General features: G+C 45.2%; 1 protein-coding gene across 3 annotated transcripts in view; it reads right to left on the bottom strand.

Moving 5' to 3' along the window:
* The window catches only part of ATOSA (atos homolog A), a 50329-nt gene extending 28693 nt beyond the window's left edge, over positions 1-21636 (bottom strand). The window contains exon 1 of one of the 3 annotated variants that reach the window (XM_076347742.1): positions 21446-21636. In XM_076347742.1, the coding sequence (XP_076203857.1) occupies positions 21446-21461 (16 nt within the window). In that variant the 5' untranslated portion in view covers positions 21462-21636. Of the gene's footprint in view, positions 1-8986; positions 9043-21445 lie in introns of those variants that run through there. The other 2 variants (XM_076347741.1, XM_076347743.1) reach the window with 2 other exon arrangements.
* Positions 21637-23505: the final 1869 nt, after the last annotated feature.

Below are 23505 nucleotides of genomic sequence, written 5' to 3'. Positions count from 1 at the left end.
GGACAAGAATTTTGATCATCTAGATGTGTCATGTTTTCAAAAAGTTTTGGTTTCATTACTAGCATTACAAATTTGGTAAGAGTGCAAAAGAGGCGCTATCAGCGACTCACCAGCGCAGCAGCAAGCCCTGCACCCATGCAAAAAGCAACCCCTCTCCCTCAAGGGAGCACACAACGCTCAATTTCAAATATTCCGTTGTCTTAGAGGAACCTATAAAAACTATGTTATGAATGAAAAGAAAGCCCTGAGAATGCCAGCACTGTTACCCAGGTCAGCTGATATCCCTGTTTCAGTTAACCTGAGATCCAGACAGGTGAAAGTTAATTTGCTTTATTTTTAAATTCTAGAGAGGATGACAGTCTGTGCAGTTTTCCACGAGGCTGAAAAGACCTCATGGGCCAGGAATTACAAAATCTGCAACTGCCTGAGTAGTAATGAACTTTTAGTTCAATCCAAACCATCAGAATAGTCATTTTACATGTCTAGACCTATTTCATCTGTACAAGTACTGAATAGCATGATGGATGCAGGTTTTGTTCCTCTTTGTTGTTTTCACGCAATTTGAAGAATCGCCAGGATCTAGCTGAGTGACATTTATCTTGTTACAGGTCAGATTTACTTTAAGGTTTTAAAAAAAAAAAACAAAAAACAATCAGACTAATGAAACTCTGGAGCATTCAGACCCTGTTAGGTTTTCCCTCCACACATACACTCATTTTGGAAAGTACCTTTTTAAACACTGGGCCCACTTGAACACTGAAATTTCAAACGACATACTTGTTTGCTTACAAAATTTAAGTGTCTGCTTTCCCTCTCCCCTTCATTCAACCATCCTGCCAGGCTTGCATTGCAGCTTTGAAGGCTACCAGAAACATCCAGCCATTGGGCACCTCGTGGAACAAAACAAGTTTATGACAATCCTAGATGCAAGACACTCGTCCAAAGTGCCAAAATTAACACTACTAGAGCAAGAATAATAGTGGTGTATTCATAACGTATCTGTTGAAAACAATTCTCTCTTCTCAAGGGAAAAAGTGAGTTCATGGATGACTGCGCCGTTGCTGGCACGGAGCGAAGACAGGCACGGTAAAGGCCAGCAGGCAAAAGTCTCCCTGCACAGCGCTGACCTCGAGTCACCCATCATCCCTGGCCTCCACTCCGAGTTTATTGGTTGCACGTGTGTTTTGTAACACCCTGTACTGCGTATTCTTAGAACATACTTTCCAGCGAACCGAAGGGACAGGGCTCACCCCTCCACGACCACTTCCAAAGCAATCTCACCAGCAGCAGCAGCATCCTGCTCCTCAAGATAAACTAGCAGTTTATAGAATAGCAAAGGATCCAACCTCTACGTTTGCGTGCTCTAAAATCAGGTGACCTGCGAGTCAAGAGACAGAGCAATGAATTATTAGCAAAAACAAAACACTACACTAAAAATAGTGTACACGAGCAGCTTATGAAGAACAACAGTTTTTATCCAGTCAAAGCTCAAGGCCCTCCACAGCCTCTTTTGTATTCTGTGCAAAAACAACTGACATAAGCAAAGACAGATAAACAAATAAAACCTAACTTTAGTTCCTCCTTGATAACTTGCAAATATATATTTAATCAAAAGTAAACAGCAGGAAAAAAAATGTTGAATTTGGGACCAGCAGAAAAAGGTATTAATGTCCAAAGTAAATATTCAATGAAACTTAAATCAGAAGATGTCAAAATGACTTTCTTTTGGGGAAAATTGCTCCAAGCTGCCTTCAGCTCAGAAATGCCGAAAAAGTCACTATCTGCTACACATCAGCTGCTAGCATAGCTCAGGCAACGTTAAGGATTCACCCACTTGTCAGGTTTTATAGATTTAATAAATTATTGTGAATGCTCAAGTTGAGCATCAGACAAAAAAAAAGCACCACGAACATTACAGAATCCACGTTCCTGATAGACGTGCTTGTTCTGTCAACCTTTTCAGTTACCAAAAAGATTATACAGAGATTCTCTGTTAGAAATCAATAAAGAAAACAAATTTCATCACTATCAAGTGGCAACAATGGAGGAGGATCTTTTTTTAAGAGATAAAAAAGTGTAGAAGAGTATAGACAAAAAGATTTTAATTTTACATATTTGGCTATATTAATAGCCACATATTTACATATGTGGCTATAGCCACATTGGGTATTATGGTAAACAGATGGTTTTTGCAATCACTTGTCTTCAAGAACTAATAAAAAAAAAAGTATCTGAGAGATTTTTAGCACAGAACATTTTATTCTTACCATCTGAATTAGTGGCTGATCTTGAAAGGACCAGAATCTGGCATGGGAATCCAGACAATAAGCAACCTGCCCTCTTTATCCCCAGAAAAACGTGCAAGCTGGGTTCACTACACCCTTATTGCTGGATTGAATCCCTAGGAAAGAGCATTTAGAGAATTGCTTTCAGCGTGAGTTGGTTTTACTCTTGACTATGGAAAAACATGGTCTGACATCCTAAGATTTTCCTCAGAGATAAATTCTTCACAGTCCAAGCTGTGATGAAGCTGGAAACACGCCCTGCCAGTGGGGACCTCTGGGCCGGGCACAGCCCACGTGAATACACCCCGGGCCTCAGGTAGCAGATGGCAGTGCCTTATCTGCCTGCTTAGGGAAGTGCCAGCGGTGCCCGCAGGATTTCTCACAGAATTCATCACTGAAAATGAGTGTGAAAAAGACATAGAAAAGATTATGCCTCGCCAGCATCCAGCCTTGCGAGGAAGGTACGTCTGGTCGGTGTCTAACAGGAAACCGTACTTTCCTGTTGTCTTTTTTGCTTCTCAAAACATCATCTTTCATAACAAGCAAATGACTTTTTTTTTTTTTTTAAGCTTTCAAGATCTTCCATGGCATACCACCATTCCTGTTGTCTCCCACTCACTATTACAGCAAACTTCCAATTAGCCTCTGATTACTTTAAACACTTGTACTCCCCCCCCCCCCCCCCCCGTTGTCCTACAGTCAGGAAGAACACACTTGATGGAAAATGACTCTGCTTTCCAGCTTCTCTGTTAGGTGATAAAGGCTTGTTAGCCTCTATGCCGGGAGCACAGTTTATCTGTCTCATCGGTATTATCCCTTTCTTTTCTTACGGCCCTCTGTTGGAAGTCATTGATTTCGTGTTTGACACTTACATAAGGTCTGAGGTGAGGATGGTCTTTTGTTCCATGCTTGTATAATACCCAGCAAAACAGTGATACCTGAATGTGCCTCTTAATTTGTATCACAGATAACAAATAATAACTTTCATGCAAGAACTCCAGGAATTTGCTTCCCTTCTCTTTAAAAGTAATATTATGACTGAGTTATACACCTGGAAGCTGAAGAATTCCTTGATCCACCTAGACAATCAAACGCAGCAATATGATACACACTGGAAATACAGTTTGAGAATATAGTGGCTTGGTACACATATACGTGAAGGACTTCATTCTGTAAAGAAGCCACTGTTGTAGTGCAAGACCCACAGGCATAGATATACCTCACAAAAACAGCAAGAGCTGAAGAAATTACATGTTCGTAACAGCACTGATAAAACAGACTTGCAAGGGGTTGTTTATGCTTTATGAGAAGTGACCTGCATTCAGTAACGTACGCAGGTCTTGTTCACGGCTTTCCCAGGGGACCAGATCAAGACCTGCCTCAGAAGCACTTCCCTCCAGTAGTTTCAGTGCCATGAAGTTTAGTCTATACCAACGCTCCTTCAGGTGTCCTACCCTAAAAAGAGATATTGAACCTTCTATTTTGAATTTAACTATAGCACGTACAGGAACTGCAGACTAACTTTGCTATAAAAATAAGAAAGATAGCACTCGGGGTCCTTCCAGCATCCTGCTCACGGCAGCCAAAGGCAAGCACCTTAGCAAAAAGAGCATGGACAAAGTAGGGCTGTAGCGGTATTTCTCCAGAATACTCTCCCAGTCTTTAACCATTGAACAGGGGTGGCAAAGAAGGTCCTACCCTGTCCAGTGGCCAACAGCTTCAACTCCCTCCGTGGCCCCCACTACAGACCTTCACTGTCCTACAGCGACATTCCCCTACTCCCACCGAGGAGGACAAACGCCTAGCTGCAAGTGCAAGTCAGATGAAAGGTCACATCCACCCCACGAGCTACAGGTTCTTCCTTGCTCCTCTGTGCCATGCCCAGGCCAAATACACACAGCTTCCTACCTCCTTCTCCCTTTCCCCCTTCTAGTTGCAGTAGGTAATAAATGAAAAGGATTCAGAAAGATCCCCTCAGATGATAAACTTTCTTATTTAAACTAATGCTTTAACTGCCAGGCATTTTGAAGTATACAGTCCTTCAGACATCTTTTAGAAAGATCTTATAGGAACTAAAATACTCAAGCCTCTAGGAATTCATATCCACATTCTCTTAGTTTACATTTTCTCCTCCTCCAGCTGGTCTGCTTTGCCTTTTAAAATTTATTTTAAAGTCGTAAAACCAACAAGTCATCTTCAGTTCCATAAACTTTGCTAAAACTGGAGAGGAAAAAAAAGTGTTAGTTGCCATGGCAGCAGTGAGGAGTCTCTGGGTCAGGATGCAGAGAACTTCTCTTGTTCTGTCTGATCATTTGCATCAGAAGTTCAGCCATCTGTTATTAACTATTTCACAACAGTCTTGCTTGTTAGCACTGGTGCTTGCTATTTAAGTTTGCAGAATCTAACTCCCCACCTTCGCCCCTTTTGTAAAGCTCCTAATTAATGTGGACATTCATCTGAGGGCTCAGTTATCTTTCAGGTAGGATGACCACCATTACTTAAACTCGGTCAATATTCTCCTTTCTCACCAAGGAAAAGGCATACAGTTATGCAGACACCATCGTCTGGAAGCAGCAGCTTTATTGTTAAAGACATCAATTTGAAAAGAATTTCATCAGACAGTAGATGATGTGGCTGAACTGCAAGACAGGCTATATCCCTCCCATTTAAGCACACTCCACTATATGTTATATTCTCAAGTTCCACAGCATCCCTTGATCTTCTATATCCCATCTTCTCAATACTGCAGAAGAAAACAGTTTTGTAATTTTATTTCAGAGTACGAACAGCATAGACTCAGCTATGTGATACTAGCAAGGAAATACTGTCTTTTATCCTCTAAGAGAATCTGAAATACATTCATCTCCTAGCTGTACACATTAAGAAAACAAAAACCTAGTTCTCACATTTCCAAGCTTAGAATTTTGGAGTTAAAAATCCTTTGCTTTACCTTGACTTCACTATCTTAATTCAAATCTCTATGACCTAAAGCAAAATACTGACTCTTTCTGAATCTAGTCCTAGGAGAGCAGGCCAGTCTTGTTGCTCCCCACTCATCATGCTCTCAGAAGAAAGTGGGAGGCTATACAATGACAAAAAGGGAACAACATGACTGTTTCTTTTACTGTTCCTAAAACGACTTCACAAAAAAAAAAAAAGAAAAATCAGTATTATTAGAAGCAAGTAAGAGGCTTTCAAGCAGGAAGTCCTTGTTTCAGTCATTTAACAAGGAAACACTGCATCACATATGCTAAGAGCATTCTGTTCACAGGCAAGGCCAGTAAAGCTCAGAGCCCCCGAACTTACAAAGTAGAAGAAAAATTTGAAAAGTATTTATGTGGCAATATGGAAAGAAAGTTGCAGAGCATCAGAAGACTAATTCACACATCCAAATAGCAAGACAGTATTTTCCAGGCTCGTTTTTCATTCAGATGACAAGCCGACCAGTAGCCTGTTGTATGTGCTAGCAATCTCAGTGTGGCAAGACCTGGTGCAGAGACAGCACTGGCTAAGATGCCTTCTCAGATTCTACGAGGATGAGAGATTTGGTAGATACACCCACACGTGCACAGGATAGATCTGATATAATGCAATGGTTTAGAGACCCATGTGATACCGTATCAAAACAAGAACCCAGACGGTTTCATTACTTCTGGTTTCAATGAGAACGATGCAACTAAACAGTCTAGAAGTGTCTGAAAAAGTTTTTTCTTTCAGCATGTTCAGGAAAAGCCTCCATTACAGATATTCAACTTCACATGTGAAGGCTTGGTGAATTACATCCAGGGCACCTTTCTGACTACCAAACCATGTCAACTCCAGAGACTCAGTTCAACTCCAAGAAGCTATGCGAACGCTGATGGCATACCTAAGTCCAAGATAAATAGAGTCACACTGGGGAAGAACTGTTAAGCACATTTTCTACCTACATGTGAGGCACCTACTAATGCCACTGAGCTGCCTTTTTTTTTTTAAATTTTATTTTCCCAGAATAAATGAAAAACAAGAAAATGAGAAACAAACCAAACAGTGCAAATGCACTGTTAATAAAGCTTTTAAAGGATATTCACAAGGAGAAGAGATAGAAACACTCAAGAATTCAAGAATTTTATTTTAATGGACAACACATTAAACATTAGATATATAGTACGCAGGTTAAGTAGGACCTGATAGTCTTACAACTTTATTACAACATGTCAGTTAGAAATCACACCTACAAGCTGGAAACTTCTGCAGCACTGCTGCTGGAACAGAACTAGCTATCAGGGTACTTTAAAAAGCACACAGGAAAAAAGCATAGACTTGTTAGGAAGTGTCCTCAGGTGAGGAATGTAGATTAAGAATCCCATTATTTTATCTGAAATAAAGAAAAAGACAAAACAAAAAGCACAGAGCAAACTATTTCCATGACATCTGACCTCTTCTACTGCAGTTTCTTTCCGTATTCATCTTCTCTTTGTGCTTTCCTACTTCATCTCTCAAAACTTTGATGTTACAACCTGTTCATTGTCATCTAAGTGGTGGGTAATTTATCTTGTGCAACTTTGTCAGAACATGTTTGACCACCCAAAATCCTCCTCCCAGCTAGTGAGGCCACCTCCAGCTTCAGCAGGTTTGTTTCAGTATTTGCAGTCCAGATTATTTAGAGGGTGGGGTGGAGGGAAAGCAATAAGGCTAAGAGACCAGAGGCAAATACTGTACTGCTTCATCAGAAATGCAAGGAGCTCTGAAAGAACTGAGATGAAATTGATGATGGTGGAGCACCGTGAAGCTCCTCGGGTAATCGTTCCAATGCTATTAACCTTCACCTACAAGGCCTGCCCTTAAAGCAGTTAAACAGTAACCTGCAAAAGTAAAAAAGTTACAAAAGAGACAATATATGCTTCTCATTTAAAAAATTTCTGGGAGAACGGCCAGGCCCATAAAATTGTTTTTAAACTTTATTTGGGAGGATAAATGAGGACATTACAACTCTCGAGCTGTGTAAAAGACTGCTCGTTTTAAAATGGACACCAGAGCCCACTACGAAATTTTGATTGCATAAAACAAAAGAACTTTTTTGATCATTTTAGAATTGAACTGTGTCACACAGCACAATTCAGCTATTTACAAGTTTCCACATTGTAAGTCATGTTATTAAGCTTTAATAGTCTTCTGGTACTCAAAAGAATAAAGTGCTACACAGGGTCAAAATTTAAATGCTTAACAGAATTTCAGCCAAGAATCTAGTTTGCCTCCCTCTCTCCTAATATATGGTAATTTTCTACATAGCAAAATGGCAGACATTAAATTAACACATCTAAAATTTAATATATGCAATTATGAAACTTCACTTTGTCCTCTCAAAAATTCCTTTTATAAAGCAATGCTTCAGCGATTCAAAACCAATATTCCCACACAAACGGCAAGAGTACACTAGTGGAATTGTTCCTTCTCCTGTATCAGGAGGTGAGCCCCTAATGTCAGCAGGCTCACTTAAGCTAGAGCTCCGGTACCTTTCAGAGGAATACCAACAAGCTCTAGACCCAGGATGAAAATACATGCAAGTACTTGGTCAGAACAACATTTGCATTTTTAGAGAACAGGTTTGCATAAAAAGGAATGGATAATCCTCAATTCAGCATTGAGTTCAGTATGCTATTTAATTAGCTTTAAACACAGCATATAGTTGAGCAACCAGTAAGCTGCTAATTAAAAAATACATATCTTTAGTTGCCCCCAAAGCTGACATATTTGCATCAGCTTCATTTGCCCCAAGACAAACAAGTAGTGGCAAAGGGCTGATAATGCTTTCATGCATTGTTTCTAGCAGAAATCAAAATACTGTAATAGTTTCCTCCTGCTGGAGGGGAAAAAAAAAAAAAGGAGAGAGAAACTTGACCTACATAACAAGGCACAGAAGAAACTCAGTTAAGCTTCAGGGTGTTTTTGGGAGGGGGGAGAGGTTTTTTTCTCCATAACAATGAAGCGTCAAGCAGTTACATATGGCTACACTAACTACAACTGTTAGCAGATTTGACATTTTACTAGATGTCTCACTTTTAAGGCTTAAAAATATCCCCCCCACACCCCCCTCCTGCTCCAGGCCATTTAATACTCTTGCCTTAACAATGTAATGAATTAACAGAGTTAATTTTTAGGCTGTCCATTACTTTCCTTTAAAGGGAGGTTAAAAAAAAAAGACCTCACAAAAATCCAACCTTTCATAGGCTCAGTACACGGAACGAAAGGAAGAACATATGGTGAAACTGTTTGTTTTTTTAAAGGAACTATTTACAGACTAAGTACAGCACACTTCTTCAGCTCAACCGGAGAGGCAAACTTTAGCACAGACGGACTTTAAAATCACCTTTCATAGAAAAACACCAACAAAAATTGCAGATTACTCCCACAGTTACACGGCTTGAACTTGTTTCAAGCCCGGGAAGACTGTCCTGTCCGGCCCGGCGCTACCGGCCTCCAAGCCTCCCCACCGCCGCTCCTCCCCGCGCCCTCCTCCCGGAGCCCCCTCGCCCCCGAACCGCCCGTTTAAGTTATATCCTCAGCCACACAGTCCAAGGACACCCCGAGTTTGGGAGAGCGGGCGCCGCAGCCGGGTCCCGTACCGGGCCGCCCGGCGCAGCCAGCCGAGCCCGGGGGGAGCGGGAGCAGCCGGGGGGGGGGGGGGGGGGGGGGGGGGCCGGTTCCCTGCCGGTACACACCTTCTCCGCGCGGCCCTGTGCTCCCGCAGCGAGCCCCGCCGGCGCGCCGGCGCGGGTGGGTGCCCACGGCATCTTCCACAAAGGAGGCAGAGTAGGGGCGCGCATAGCAACAGGGCCGGGCGCCGATTGGCCCCGCCGGGCGAGCGCCGGCCTCCTCGGCGGCCCGGCCCGGCCTCCTCCCGGCGGCCCGGCCTCCTCCCGGCGGCCCCCCGCCCCGGCCGGCTCCGCCGCCCTGCCGGGGCAGGTGAACCGGGGGGAAGAGAGGAAAAAACCCGCGGCAGCAGAAACCACCGAGAGCGGTGCTACAGCGCGACTGTTAACAACGCAGAGCGTTGCTGCCACGCGTGCCCCTGCCGAGGGAACAGGCTGTCGCGGAACTGCCGACAGGCGTGGGAGGGCGGGGAGCGCGCCCGCCCGCGGCACCCACCGGCCTGCCCCTCCGCAGCCCCCGCGGGGCCGCACGCTGAGCCGGCAGGAGCCGCTGGCACCCGAGCACCGACGCTTTGTCCCCACCCCCTCTACGGAGGGGGGGGGGGGGTTTAAAGCCACCGAAAGGCCCGAGCCTGCCCCAGCCGCCCCCGGCGGCAGCAGGGCGCGGCCGGCGGAGCCTGCGGGAGGAGGCGAACGCAGGCTGGCACGCTGGCAGCCGGCTCCCTCCGCCGGCGAGCAACTCCGAGCTCAGGACAGCTTCCAAGTGTCTCCGTGCGCTGGCACCACACGCTTGATGCTCACGCACCGCACCACTTTCGAAGAATCGGCCCCGAGTAGCAGCCTACGCGGGGTGACGCGTATTTACATCTGGAGTGGGAAAAGGCGCCCGCCCGCCCGTCCTCCCCCCAGCCCGCACAAGCTGCCTTCCCACAGCGCGTTTTCCACGGCTCCGCTGGGAAGCGGCTCGGCTGCCTCATCCCCCCCAAGCCTCACAGCATGCTCCGCGGGGAGGAAAATCCCATTCCTAGCTCTCCTTGCGTTACTGTAGTTCTTAAACCCGCCTGATGAGCTCCCTACTTGGGTATTTTTTTCTGACCCCCTCCTCAATTTTTTAGGGGGCACTTTTGGGGACCAGTTTATGAAGTTGTTTCAGGAGGGTAGTCTCAAAACTGCACGTATTGTTCTAGGCGCAGTCTGAACAACATGTTGTCCACGTTAAACAATTTCTTACCTATTTACAAGAACTAAAGTCAGATGACATTCACCACATTAACATAATCGGCACAAAAAAAAAATAATCTTACTCTCAGCCTAACCACGTCACATAACAAGAATAAAACTCTTGTTCTGTAATTAGATGCCATGAAACTATGAGAAGTCCAGATCAAACTAGACTTCACAACCGCATTCAAAATCCAGTAGCACTCACTAACCCATTCAAGAGCATGGAAAACATGCTACTTACTTCACAGAACAACGACCCTTCCCCGCTCACGTTTAAAACAGCAGTATCATTTAGCTGTGTCTGCGAGAAAACATAGCCTATACCAGATTTTTAAGTAGACATTTTATCCGAGGAAGGTTGGATACCTTTTAGCAGTTGGCCCATTTAAAGACTGTAGATACAGACAGTGCCTTACAGAAAGTTATACGCAAAACATACCATTTCATTAGTCACTGACATTCAAGCTTCCTGTATATTTTATCTCAGTTTGCTTTCCAAGTATTTTTCTTTCATGGAACATTTAACTTCTACGAAAACACCGTAGTTTACATAGTTGTCTGAAAAAGCAGTTTCAAGCTTTCTTAATCGAGCAACCACCTAGCCTTTGAAAAAAAGTACTCAGATGATTTTCTATGAAACAGTTATTCAATATCTATGAGAGGAATGGGAGGGGTAAGAGGAATATTTATCACATTGGTAAACACAGCATGTTTAAAAGTTTTGCTAACAGGAGGCAGAAGCAACAACCCTGAGTCAATTCCCATGGGGGCCAGCAGAGACAGTATTCAGGAGCCACCAGTTGTTTTTACGGGCCAGCTAACAATGTTTTAGTGAGGAGCAGCTGCCTCTAGATGACAGGCGTACCTACCCACCATAATGCCCCCGAACAGTCTTCCCACATTGGGCTACTGGAGCGTAACCACAAAGGTCCTTTTCATCCCTGATATTCTTCAAATACAGTGAAAGCAGGACAGCATGTTGACGCTCCAGCTTTTAAGCTTACTGCCCTAAGCCAGCCGTAGATATACACAGCTGAGCTCTGTGCATACTTGTGGAAGAACACCCCAGAAATGGACGCATCTGGCCTAACAAAATGCTAAATTTAGAACTTACAATATTAGAAATTCCAAACAAAACCCACCTTGAAGCATGCTACTCATTTACTGGTTTGATCTTGTATTCTTCCACACATTCCAGCAGAGGCACAAGATACGTATGGTAACAGGACATCGCTAGTCTGACTGAGCCTAAGAGAATACAATAGCACATAGAGATATACATAGGACTTTACCCTAAGCTGCACATTCCACCATCAGAAAGTAGCTGCACTTAAAATACTACTAATACCCTTGCAGTTTTAATACTGCGCAAAATGACTAATAATAAGCAAGAGACTGTATTTTAACCCACCTTCTGCCACAAACAGGATAACACGTATTAAAATAAAAAAAGATGAGGTCTTGATAAGAATGGATTTTATCCAACACAAACTTTAGGAATAAGCAGTCCTACACATTTCACAAAGCAGGAAATCCCAGCCAAGCGTGGTTATCTCAGTGTCAAGTCAACTACGCATCAATTCAGCAGCACTTGCCAGTAGACATAATTGGCATCATCCCTACATCACAAACGCCCAACTTCAGCCTTTGGAGGGCCATGCCAGAGCACAGGATGTCTAGTAACGAGCTAGTTCAGAAAAACACTCTAGTTCAGATTCCAGCCCTGCCTTGTGCAGGAAAAGCAAGGTGTGCACGTGACCCCTAAGGAGCGAAGTGTAATGACTTCATGGCACCTTATGTTTACACAGCCTAGCTGTAGAGACGAGCTGAAAAATGAAAGCACTTTTCTACCAATGCATCCCTTCCTTGAAACAATCATTTTGGTTTGAGTTATTAATTTGCAGAATATAAAACCAGTAAGCACTCATGTAGACAACCCTATTCCCCTTCTTCCCCCTCAGACGCTCAGTTCCTCAGAACAAAGCTGAGGTCAGTTCTTGATGCTTGCAATGCATGTTAAAGAGCTGATAAGATATACCATCCACAGTCTTAATTTATGTATAGCTTTCCTTTTTCCAATTAAAGTTAAATTTCATGAGTGAGAAAGACTTCTGGGTGTGCTATAGACTATATGCAAAGTTGAAAGCATCAGATGCTAACAGTTCCGCTATGATTTTAGAACAAGATCACAAAGCTGCTTAACATTTCATACTAGAAGCTTAACTGAGAATGAATACAACCAGCTTATAAAAGTGTCCTAAAACATTTATGAAACTGAAGGCCATTATATATCCTCAAAATGAAGATGGGATGAGGGAACATACAATGTATATCAAGCAGCATCACTTAACCTTTTCTAACAAATCCAAAATACTTTTTCACAGAAACTCGTTAAATCAGCGAGACTATCAGTAGGAAACATCCAAAGGCAGTACAATAATAGCCAGTTACACCAATTTTAGCGAACTTAATTGCTTGATGCAAGATGAGGCAGACATGTATTCTAGCGGTTTTACACTAATCTCCCGATCTTTACCTTCAAATTTTTCTAGAATTATCAACTATTCCTCCTGTTTCAGCTCCATAAGCTGACTACTTGGTCCTACTCATTCACTTTTTAACAGCATGCACACTTCTAAGAGGGGTCTTCCATACCTTCCTTGCGCTAACGTGGTGTAAGCAGTTACACTGTCTGACCATCCTACATAGGGAGCGCTGCCACTAGTGTAGTTACGGTAGCAGTCGTTACCCAGCCCTCTCCTCCAACTCTAGTCCTCCAGATAGGTCGTTTCTCACAGCTTCTCCATGGTAAACAAAATTTCTTTGGCCATTTGAATAGCACGTGCTTCAAATGGAAGCAGCCGTTTCCCCTTCAAAATAAAGTAAAACAAAGCCATACTTTTCATTAAAAGCCATCTGAAGTGGGAAGCCTTGCATAGGAAATATGCTTGAAGAGTCGTGTTTAAAGAATTATACAGCAGAGAAAAAAGGACTTACCTTTGAGCAGCATGAGTGTTGGTATTAATCCCTTTCCCCTAACCGTGCATTCCCAGTCCATACTGATCTTGACAATTTTGTCCCTGTTCAGCTCCCACTGGTAGGAAACTCCTCCTCCTTTACTCCACGTCACCGCAATATTTACTAAAGCTCTTCTCTTCCTGATGCATCTGTTCTCTTCCCCCCTGCCCCCAACTCCTTCATCAGAATTAAAAGCCTGACTAAAAAAGCTGTACCAAGAGAGAGCAAGTAAATAGGATGTCTTACTGGGGCTGTGTTGTAAATATTCAGAGCTAACATGCAAAGAAAATGCACTGATATTTGTGACTTTACAGAAAACCGCACAAAGCATCAACACAACGTATCAAAAATTCATCCTGCTAACACAGAAGTTATGCCTTCAGTGACTAGTCATCACAGACATTTCCTCAGATATTACTCTTAACCACCCTCTCTGCCCCTCCAAGTCTGCAGACAAAGCTTTCTACCAAAGTTGCTGACCTGCCTGAAAGCGCGAGCGAGCCATAGTTTGTTTCACTTACGTTGTTGGGCTAGCGACCTGGCAGGGAACCAAGGAGAACAATACCTGTCAGGGGAGAAGGGTGTCCCACCGCTCTGAAAAAAGAGCATGCTGACCACAGCAGCTCTTCCTGCACCTCTCCTTCCCCTGACCCTCAGAAGAAACCACCACCACCCCACCACCTCCCACCATGGAACTGACCGTACTGAGGATACGGGCTAATACTCGCCATCCTCAACTCTTCGCTGAAGTTCTCTCTCTGCCCTTCCCTCTCCCATTATACCCAACGACAAGATGATACTTGCACAGCACCCTGAGAAAGAAGCTTAATTTATTGCAGCACGGAGAAGTGCGAAACATGCCCTAGAAATCCTGAAGGCTCATCAGTGGGCAAGAGGAATCCCTGCATGCAAAGCAGCCTTAAGAGGTTAGACTAGCATAAGCAGTCACCTGCTCGTAGTCTCAGTAAAGAAGTTCACAGTCTAAAATGGACTTACTTACCAACCTGGTTCCCAGGGATCTTAATGGAAAAAAAATTCACTAACTTCACAGGCTACACAATGTAAAACAGATGACATGGCACATGTGCAACCAGAGATTCCTTATTTCAGACACATTCTCTTTCTTTATTATACCTCAGAAGAAAATCCAACTTGTTTTTTCCCTAGGAACAAAAAAGTCATACTTAGCAATAGGTTTGGGAAATGCATTGATCACTGCTAAGAGAAAAGCGTAAGTGCCCCGTGGTTACCGGATACTAACTACCTGGACAGAGAGAGATTGGACTCCTTCCCACAAAATGAAAAACGGTCAAACCAAAATAAATGTGTATGAGGGGAGCTGAAGAACTCCTCTTACCGCTCCTAAAGAAACGAAGTTGTCCAGAAGACTTCTCAGTAAGACTATTTCGTTCGCCTTTATTCTCGATAAGGGTTCCTCCATTCTGAACACCCATGGAAGCGTCGTTAGTATTTCACGTATGTGGAGTGCTTCCTTCCCCATGTGTTCATCTGCCTCCACTGATTCATACACAGCTCTTCTCCAAATTATCCCCGAGAACGTCCTCATACTATCCCATTACACCTTTGCATTTTGAGTCAACATAATGTAGTAATACCACCTCAGATAGCAACTTTAAATAGTTTTGGTCCCAAAGCTAATATAAAAAGGTAATGCAACAATCACTAGCAAAAAGAACTAGTCAGGCCCATTTAACAAGGAAGAAAATATATTAATACAAGCAAGTTAAGTATAAACATTTTATTTGGTCAGAATAACACTGAATTGTTAAGAACAGCTGGAGAATTTTCATGACACTTACAACTCAATATACTGTTTACGAGTAGCCTTTATAAAAACCTCTCTTCCAATCTTATGTTATGCCTGCAGATCAAGAATAACCGCACATGGCTTCGGCTGTGTGCTTATAGCTATATTCATCCCACCCTGCACCGGGCAAACAGAAAAAGGGATATGTAATGAATGTGAAATCTTCCAAAGTCCAACTACCTACCCAAGTCCAAGAGGCACTCTTCTGTATTTGCATTCACCCAGGTTTATAGACATCCTTAATTGCCTACTTATACATGAAGTTTTTGTACTCGGTAGTACAAAGGTAACTATGCAATTGTACGTGCACTTCTAAAACAATTTAAACTTAAAAACTGGCTTCTGTCTAAACATTAAATACAAACAGACCTGCAAAGACTGAACAATTTACTACCACCTTGAAAGACAATGATGTGAGACACCTTCAAAAATCTAAAAAACATAGTTTACCAAGTATCACACCAGAATGGAGAAAGTACTTATTAAAGCTATAATTACAGTTAAACTGCAAGACCTTATTGACTAAAAGAACAGCTAGTAACTGCCGGACTGTTATCCTAAACTTGTTGCTGATAGGATAAAAGGCTATGGCTATTTCACCACCATTTAACAGCTGCTATTAGTAGACATTTGTCAAAATAACAAAGAAACATTTTGTAAACAGTGAAGTAGACAGAGCAAGTTCTTTTAACAAATGCCATATAGCTGGTTTCTTCCCATCAGTTACTCTGTTTTCACAGAATATTTCTAATTTTAATAAGCAGAATTTCATTTGGCAACAAACTCACATCTCTCATGAGAATCTGTATTTATAAATGTTAGCTTTTTTTTAAAAACATTTAGAAGCTGGCAGACCTCGGATCCAATAATAGTTTCAACACTGCCCTTAACAACTAAGTCCAATCTAATATGCTTCAGCCCAGGGATCTGATCTGGCATGCCAAAGTTCCCCACTTCAGCAAGTAAAGAATGCGGTCAGAAGGGTCAGTTATATAGCCCAAGCCTATGGACTTGGCATATCCACAAGCCCCAAAATATCCACCAAAACGCCACTCCAGCAGCATCTGTTTTAGCAACAAGAGCCCCTCTGAAGGCAGCTAGTATGGACAACTCCAACCAAACAAAAAGAAAATGGCAAAGTTGTTACTAGTGTGGTTTGTTCTCTCTGAAGAACAGGCACGCAGTGAAGAACTCTCACTGTTGAACATGGATAAAAGCACTCTTCCAACCCAAGGGCTACTTCTACAACGGGAGGACTTGCCTCGCTGTTGACACGAGTCGCAGAACAGGTAGGAAGACTTTAACATAAGCAGGTATTTCAAACCAAAACTTAAGATTTCCCAATTCTACAAATGAATATCCTTAGATTTTTTTTTTTTTTGGGGGGGGGGAGAGGAGTTAAGCACCTAAAAGCTAAGAATTCTTCTAAGTTAAATTTTTGTAGCAGAAATTTAATAAAAGAGCATATATTCCCATTTCTTGGGTGCAAGGACAGAGTTGTATTGAAAGAATCTAGACTCTACCCTCAATTAAAAAAAAAAAAAAGGCTCATACTCCTGTTCACCCATCCTCATCCACTGCATCTATATATTACGTGTTATCAGGACAAATCTGCTCTCCCCAAAGATTAGGGCTAGATAGCTTCATGCCTTATAAATGGAATCTGCGTGTAATATCCTGGCCACCTGTCAGTTTGTTTGGTTTTTGATCCTGAACAGTTGTAGTTTTTCTTTCTTTTAAAGAATAAGCTGTTTTTATTTGAAAGCAATCCACATAGGAAGAGCAGACACCCCCCACCCTTTCCTGCCCGTCAGAGCCAGCCTCCCTCGCCACACGCACCTTCTCGCACGTGCCCCTGCACGGCGGAGCGCGTTTGCCAGCACGGCTTCCTCCCGGGCCAGGGAGCAGCGTCACCTCCAGCTCATTATCACCCAACCTGCACTTACCTGTGGCAACCAAGCCCGAAAGCATTGCCCAAATGCTTTTGGAGTGACAGCTCCACTAAGCAGGAAGCACCTCATTTCCAGTTTATTACTTTGTTTACTGGCTACATCGCTCTTGCACCGGAAAAGTTTAAGTGCTTCATGACATTTCACTGAGAAGATACTATCAAATTAAAGTGATGTTATCAAATTAAAGTGTCTGTATCACAGTGCAATACAGGACACTAAAATGCCACTCATCCTTTTTCAATAGGTATTTTCACTTCCTGATCTGCATACTCTGTAACACGTCATCTTTGCTAAAAAGTTTTCCACAACATCTTTCACGGAGTTAATACAGGGCATAAAACTAAGTCTTGTTTTTAAAAACAAGGACCTTATCCAGATCTCCTAACTTAACAACTAACTCCACAACTCCTAAACAAACTGGTTCAGCTCTCTTACCCCCAATCCCATGCCTCCTCATCCTTCCTCATAAGAATTTGAAGAAAAGCATTCAATCAACTGTTCATCTTCATTAATTTCTCCTCCATCTTACCTCACAGATACATCCAGAAATCCTTCCGCTACGTTTCCACCAGGAGGTAGTAAACAGACTTCTTTCTGTCGAACCCAAAGAGTTAGCTCTTTCCATACCAAACCACTAAATAAGGTGGAAGAAAGTCTCTTAACCCAGTTACTACAAACAGACACAGAGGCTCATATCAGAGTTTCACTTGCAAAGAAGGAAGGAGAAGAGAAAAAGCAATCTTCAGACCGACTGTTCCTCTCTTATAAAGTAATTTCTTTAAATTAGGATAATCTCCAGGAGGGAATTAATGCTTCAGAAAGTAAGAGACTACTGCTTTTTGCTTAATTTGTAAGTGAAAACAGAATAGTCTCTACACAGAGAGCACACGGCAGAGGAATAAACAAAGCAAGGCAATAAAGAAGTAAGAAAAGCCTAGAATAAGGTGATAAAAAACAGCCAGCATGCATTTAGAGACAAACAAGCCTGTCTTCCTCCTTTAACTGATCATTCATGCAGTGAGGGGGAGGGAGGAGGAAGGAGCAGTAGCTGAGCTATTTAGACTATAGTAAGACTTTTGAAGTCTTGTAACATTCCCACAGTAAAAAACGACTATACTGCAGATTCATCGAAACCACAAGATTTTTTCCAGTTGTGCACCAAGTGTACTCTAAGAGTACATAACAAGACTTCCGCGTTTGGCAGTAAGCTATCACCCTGACATTATGCAATGTTTTCATTAACTCCGATGGTGAAACAGCGTGTTTATACAGTTTATGAGCAAAGCTGAACTGGAAGAGTTTGCAAGCACTCTGCTACGAAGCCTAGTTCTGTCTTCCAAACTCAATAAACCAGTGAAGCGATCAGAAGTCATTAGAACGAAGTTCAATAGAAGCAAGAGCAAAGCTCTGTACTTGAGAAAGGAAACAGCGGTCCAAACATGCAGCGTGAAGCAGCTGTCTAGGCAGCTGTACTGCAGAAACTAAATCGTGATGATATCATGGATCAAAGCTAGGTAAGCCGATATGTTGTTACTGCAGAAAGAGGGAAAAAAAACAAAACTCAAACGTCACTCCAAAAACATTGTATGTAAGAAAGGGAGATAAATCATTCTTCTCACTGGCAGTGGTGAAGCCTCAGCTGAAGCAACGTGACCACTGTATTTTAAGATGCTTCAACACTTCACTTTAAGAATGGCAGCGTAGGAAAGGTAAAGCCAAGCTGCAGCCATCAGTATTTTAGTTACTGCATTCCCTAGACCCAGTATAGAGGTAGTTACGTGAACGTGCTTAGAGCAACCACTGCCCTTCCACACTGACACCCCACCTGACGGGCAAGTCCTGAGCGATGCTCACGAGACATGTCATGCCCTGTGCCTTTCATGGCAAAGGAATAAGCCCACATTTTAACCTGCACTTTCAAACCTCTCTTCCTCACTTGCAAAACTGCTCCATGGATTTGCTATGCAACACTCCACGTTCCATCTCCTCCATACTGCTCTCATATATCGCACGTTTATATCTGTAATTTTCAAACTTTCCCTGTTATAAAGGGAAGTAAGTACCTTAGGGCCAAATTCCCCTTTTTTCTTCATTTCTGCTCATCCCTCTCACCTTCTTAAATTAAAATATTCTATAACATTTTCCACTGTTAAAAAAGCGGTTGCACATTTAGATCTCCCCTTTCTTCTCCTGCACCACCCATTTTTACTGGTGATAACCAGAATCTTATTGGGAGTATGACAAAAGCTAAACTATACCTTCTCCCAACGTGCCTGGGCATTACAATCTTATTAAGTGTAGCTTTAAGCTTACTTCTAACTACGAGAACTACATCTGTCTGCTCCAAATGGATTCTGATATAATTACTTGCAAGAATGAAAAAAACCCAAAACATTTCAAGCCTTTTTAAGTCTGTTTCTTTAGGTTTCACTTGGTGTGTGGATTTTGCAGTCTTCTCAGGATTTTGAGGGTCTGTAGAAGAGTGAGGGCTGCGGCAAGCTGAGTGGTCTGCTTCTCTTCTGTCCTTTGCTATTAATTTGCGACGATTGGAAGCAGGTGACTGCACACTTGACTGCTCGTATCCTGTGGTGCAGCTGCTATGCAGAAAGCAGCACATGTAAACATTTGCATGATTCGTGCCTCCTAAGAGTCTCTGTGGGCTGCATGTGGCATTTAGGCAGCACTTTCACACCCCCCTTTGCGCATGGCATTGCTCTATTACATTAGCACACAGTTAAGCTAGAGGTATTTACTAAAATGGCTGGAGATACTCTCCAATGTTTGGCAAGATCCATGATTTATTTCAAGGTTTTTGTTAATTATCTTAAAAGAATTTCAAGACATTACTTCTGAAGGGTTTCACCCAGTGTGCGATAGACATTTTACAATGGATAGGAATGTCAATTTATTAACTGTCAGCTTGGGGGGGGGAGGAACCCACACACAACCCCCCAACAACCTAAAAACTTGCTTTCTTTATAAATTTCGTACCCTCTACACAAGATTGGTTAAAAAAAAGGCATCTGGTCACTTATCATACAGCAACTAAAAATGTTTCCAATGTTCTAACTTTTTCTGCCGAAAAATTAAAGAAAAGAATAGACAAAGGTCATATAGAGGTTTTGAACTGCTACAGCAGAACATTTTAAAGCTGCAAATATTGACTTGGGTTTTACCTGGCTATTTTGAAATTTTATTTCACCTTGACAGTAAATAGTTTTCAAACTCCAGGTCTGGTATTAAAATCTAAAGAGATTCTAAAAACAACCTGCCTTGCTGCAATCGATCAGGTGAAGGTTTGAGCAATTAAGAAACAAGGAGGAAAGCAAAGAGAAAAGCCCATTTCAGATCCCTAGTACTTAAACCCCATTAATTTATGCATGTGTTTACGATCATTTCTGTACTATCGTCACGCCATATAATCCTTACAGCATATACATACAAGAAATCCACCTAAGAGTGGTCATTTATGCAGTGTTGCTATTAGCAAACATGTCATTAACAAACCTAATTAAGACGTGTATGTCATGTAAGCGTTAGTATTTAATACACGGATATCTAAGCTATATTAAAGCGTTTCTCAAAACACCAAAGTGATTATAACACAAAAAGAATGTGTTTTTAAAACTGAAAGCAACCAGGTAAACAATAGAATCATCAAAATTTTAAGAAACCCAAATATCTAAGCAAGGGAGGTTTTTCTTAATTAGCACTCAGAACTCTACAATGAGCACTCATAAGATTTGTTTAAAAAAAAAAATAATCTTGCTTTAACGAACCGGAATCAATAATCACCGCTCATGTGGATCAAAATAGAAGTCATGACATATTTTCAACTCTAGGGGCATCAGCAGCTGTTGCTATACTGCAAGAGAGCTGAAGTGTTATAAACATATACATAGACAGTCGACTTTATTTTTCTGTAAAACCAGATGCCAGTAATCCAGATAAGATAGCAACCAAGCGACCGTGAAAAATTAGTATTTCAGCATGCTTGTTAGGATACATCTCCTTTATAACCGGAACAAAAAACACCGTCAGCTTATAAAACAACACAGACGGAAGTTACAGTTATTTTCAGGGTGGTTTTGGGCTACGTTCTGACATTTCTGTGCGCGTGCTGGCATTGTCTGTCGATGCCCGATTTGCCTTTGACCGACCCTTGCCTCAGCGCCGCAGTTCTGTGCTAACAAGCCATTACAAACCGCAGCATTCCCAGAGCAAAAGGAGTTTGCTACGGTGCCTGCCTGCCTCCCATCCAACCAAGACAATGGCAAGCCGGAGGGCAGGCAGGACGTGGGGCTGCTAATCACCTTCGGAGGGTACCTTCACCGTGCCGTCAGCGCTCCCCGAGCTGAACCCCGGTACCTGGATTCTCTCCCATCCCCCAGAACGACAGGGAAGGGGACAGGGAAATAGAGCGGTAACACCGAGACGAAATACCGGGCTACTTCTAATCCTAGGAACAAAACCAAGCGGAACAGAAACATCTCGATAAACGTTTACCTCGTTCCGGCTTCATTTTCTCCGTTTCCTCGGAAAGGAGCCGAAGTGCTCTGCCGCTCTCCCCGAGAAGACTGGCTGTCGCTGCCTCCAGCTAGCGATATTAATTATTTTTCGTGCGTAAAAACAATACGCCGGAGGCCGGCCGCGCCGCCGGGGGCTCGCCCGACCCCGCCGCTAGCAGCTGGGCCCGCCGGCAGGCAGGCTGGCGGCGGCCGGCCGGGGGAGGCTGAGCGCCGGCGGCCTCTCCCCGCGCCCGGCCAGGGTGTCCTTCCGTGACACGGCGCCGAGCGGGGCTATTTATAACCTGCCGGGGAAAAAAATCCCACAACAACAGACCTCGGCTCACCCCCGGCCGCGCCGGCTCTGAGTCACCGCGGCCCCGGGCGACGGCAGCCCCGGCCGGAGTCCCCTCCCTCCCGCCTGCCCCGAGGAGGGCAGCCAGCGGGCCCCCCCCAACCCCCCCACCGCCCCGCCGGGCCGCAGCCCGCGGCCCCCGCCCCGTCACCGGCCGGCGGCTGGCGGCGGGGGGCTGCCCGGCACCTTCATCCCCGGCCCCGCGCTGCCGCCCGGGCTGCCGGGCCGTGCCCCCCGCGCTTCCCCCCCGGTCAGACAGCCCGCGCCTCCCGCCGCCGCGGAGCGCTGCTCTCCATGGCTCTGCCTCCCGCCCTTCCTCCTCCTCGCCGCTGACTAACTCCCCTCCTCTCCGCCGGGCACTCCCCGCCTCCCGCCGAGCGGGGCACACACATCACAGCCCGGCGGCGGCGGGCAGGGCAGCTCGGCCGCGGGGGACCCGCCTCGCCGGCCGCCGACAGGGGGGAGCTCGGCAGCCGCCCGCCGGGACCGCGGGACCCCGCTCCCCGCCGCGCCGCGCCCGCCCCGCGCCGCGCTCATCCCGCCCCCGGGCCGGGCCCAGCCGCCCCGCCTCGCCCCTCGCCCGCCTCACGTGCCCCACGGCGGCCAATCCTCCGCCCTCACTTCCGGCCTGGCCGCTCGCCCGCCGAGCAACTCGGTCGTCATGGCAACAGAGCGCCGGCCCGGCTGGGGCCTGCCGGCGGTGGCGGGCCCCGGCCCGGCGGCGGGGAGCGCGGCCGCAGCCGCTGCCCCGGCGGCACGCCGCCCCGCTGCACTCATCAGCGCCGCTGCGGTTTATCGGTTTACCCAAACGGCGTCCTTTCCCCCTACCTCCCCCCCACCCACCCCGGTATTTTGGCAGGCAGGTTGCCGCCCCGTGGAGGAGAGCGGCCCCTCACTCACCCGGCTCCGGCGGAGGCTGGCGCGGCCCCTCAGCCCGCTCCCGCGAAGGGCGCTTCCCGCACTGCCGTCAGCCGCTTGCCGGCTCTCCCTCTTCGCCCTGTTCGGCTACACGGGAGCCCTCACGCCGGCCCTCCGTATTTCCACACGAGCGCGTGCCCATCGCCGTAGGGATCCTTATAGATATATATAAATATATATAGGCGCCCGCTGAGCGGTGATTCAAAGTGTGAACTGCCCGATGCGCGGGTGTCAACTGCCCGATGCGCGGGAGGTTGTGCCCCCCGCCCGCCCGCCCCGCCCGGCCAGAGGAGCCGCGAAGGAGGGGAGGAGGCCTTGTTTGTGTCCCTGGCCCCGGGGGAGGCCGCTGCCCTGCCGCCTTCCCCTCACAGCCCGTTGACTGCCCCGCCTGGCAGCGCTGTGCTCGACGCTCACTTTACACTGCTAACTATTTTGTGCGGAGAAACAATGGAGTCGGCTGGGCTGTGGGTGCACAACCGCCTTAACCCAGCAGAAACTCCAGTTTCCCCGAAAGGGACGGGCCTGCGCCATCCCTCGTTTCAAGGCCGGCGCGGCTGCCTGGCAAAGCAGGTCGGGAACCGGGGCTGCCGAACGCGAACCTCCCCGCGGCTGCGGCCCTCTCCACGCCCCCGGCCTGCTGTGGCGGGCTGCAGGCACGCTGCTAATGCCACCACAGAAAATGGGGGAACAAGCTGCTGTGGCCATAGGGGCCCAGATCTATGCAGGCTCAAGTGGCGGTGGCATCACAGCCTCCTGACAGTAGAGGGAATGGGTCTTTCCCCTTTCAG

The sequence above is a fragment of the Aptenodytes patagonicus genome, chromosome 10, assembly GCF_965638725.1.
Source record: "Aptenodytes patagonicus chromosome 10, bAptPat1.pri.cur, whole genome shotgun sequence".
NCBI lineage: Eukaryota > Metazoa > Chordata > Aves > Sphenisciformes > Spheniscidae > Aptenodytes > Aptenodytes patagonicus.
The sequence above is the reverse complement of the archived record's forward strand: the minus strand, read 5'-3'. Positions and strand labels throughout refer to the sequence as shown.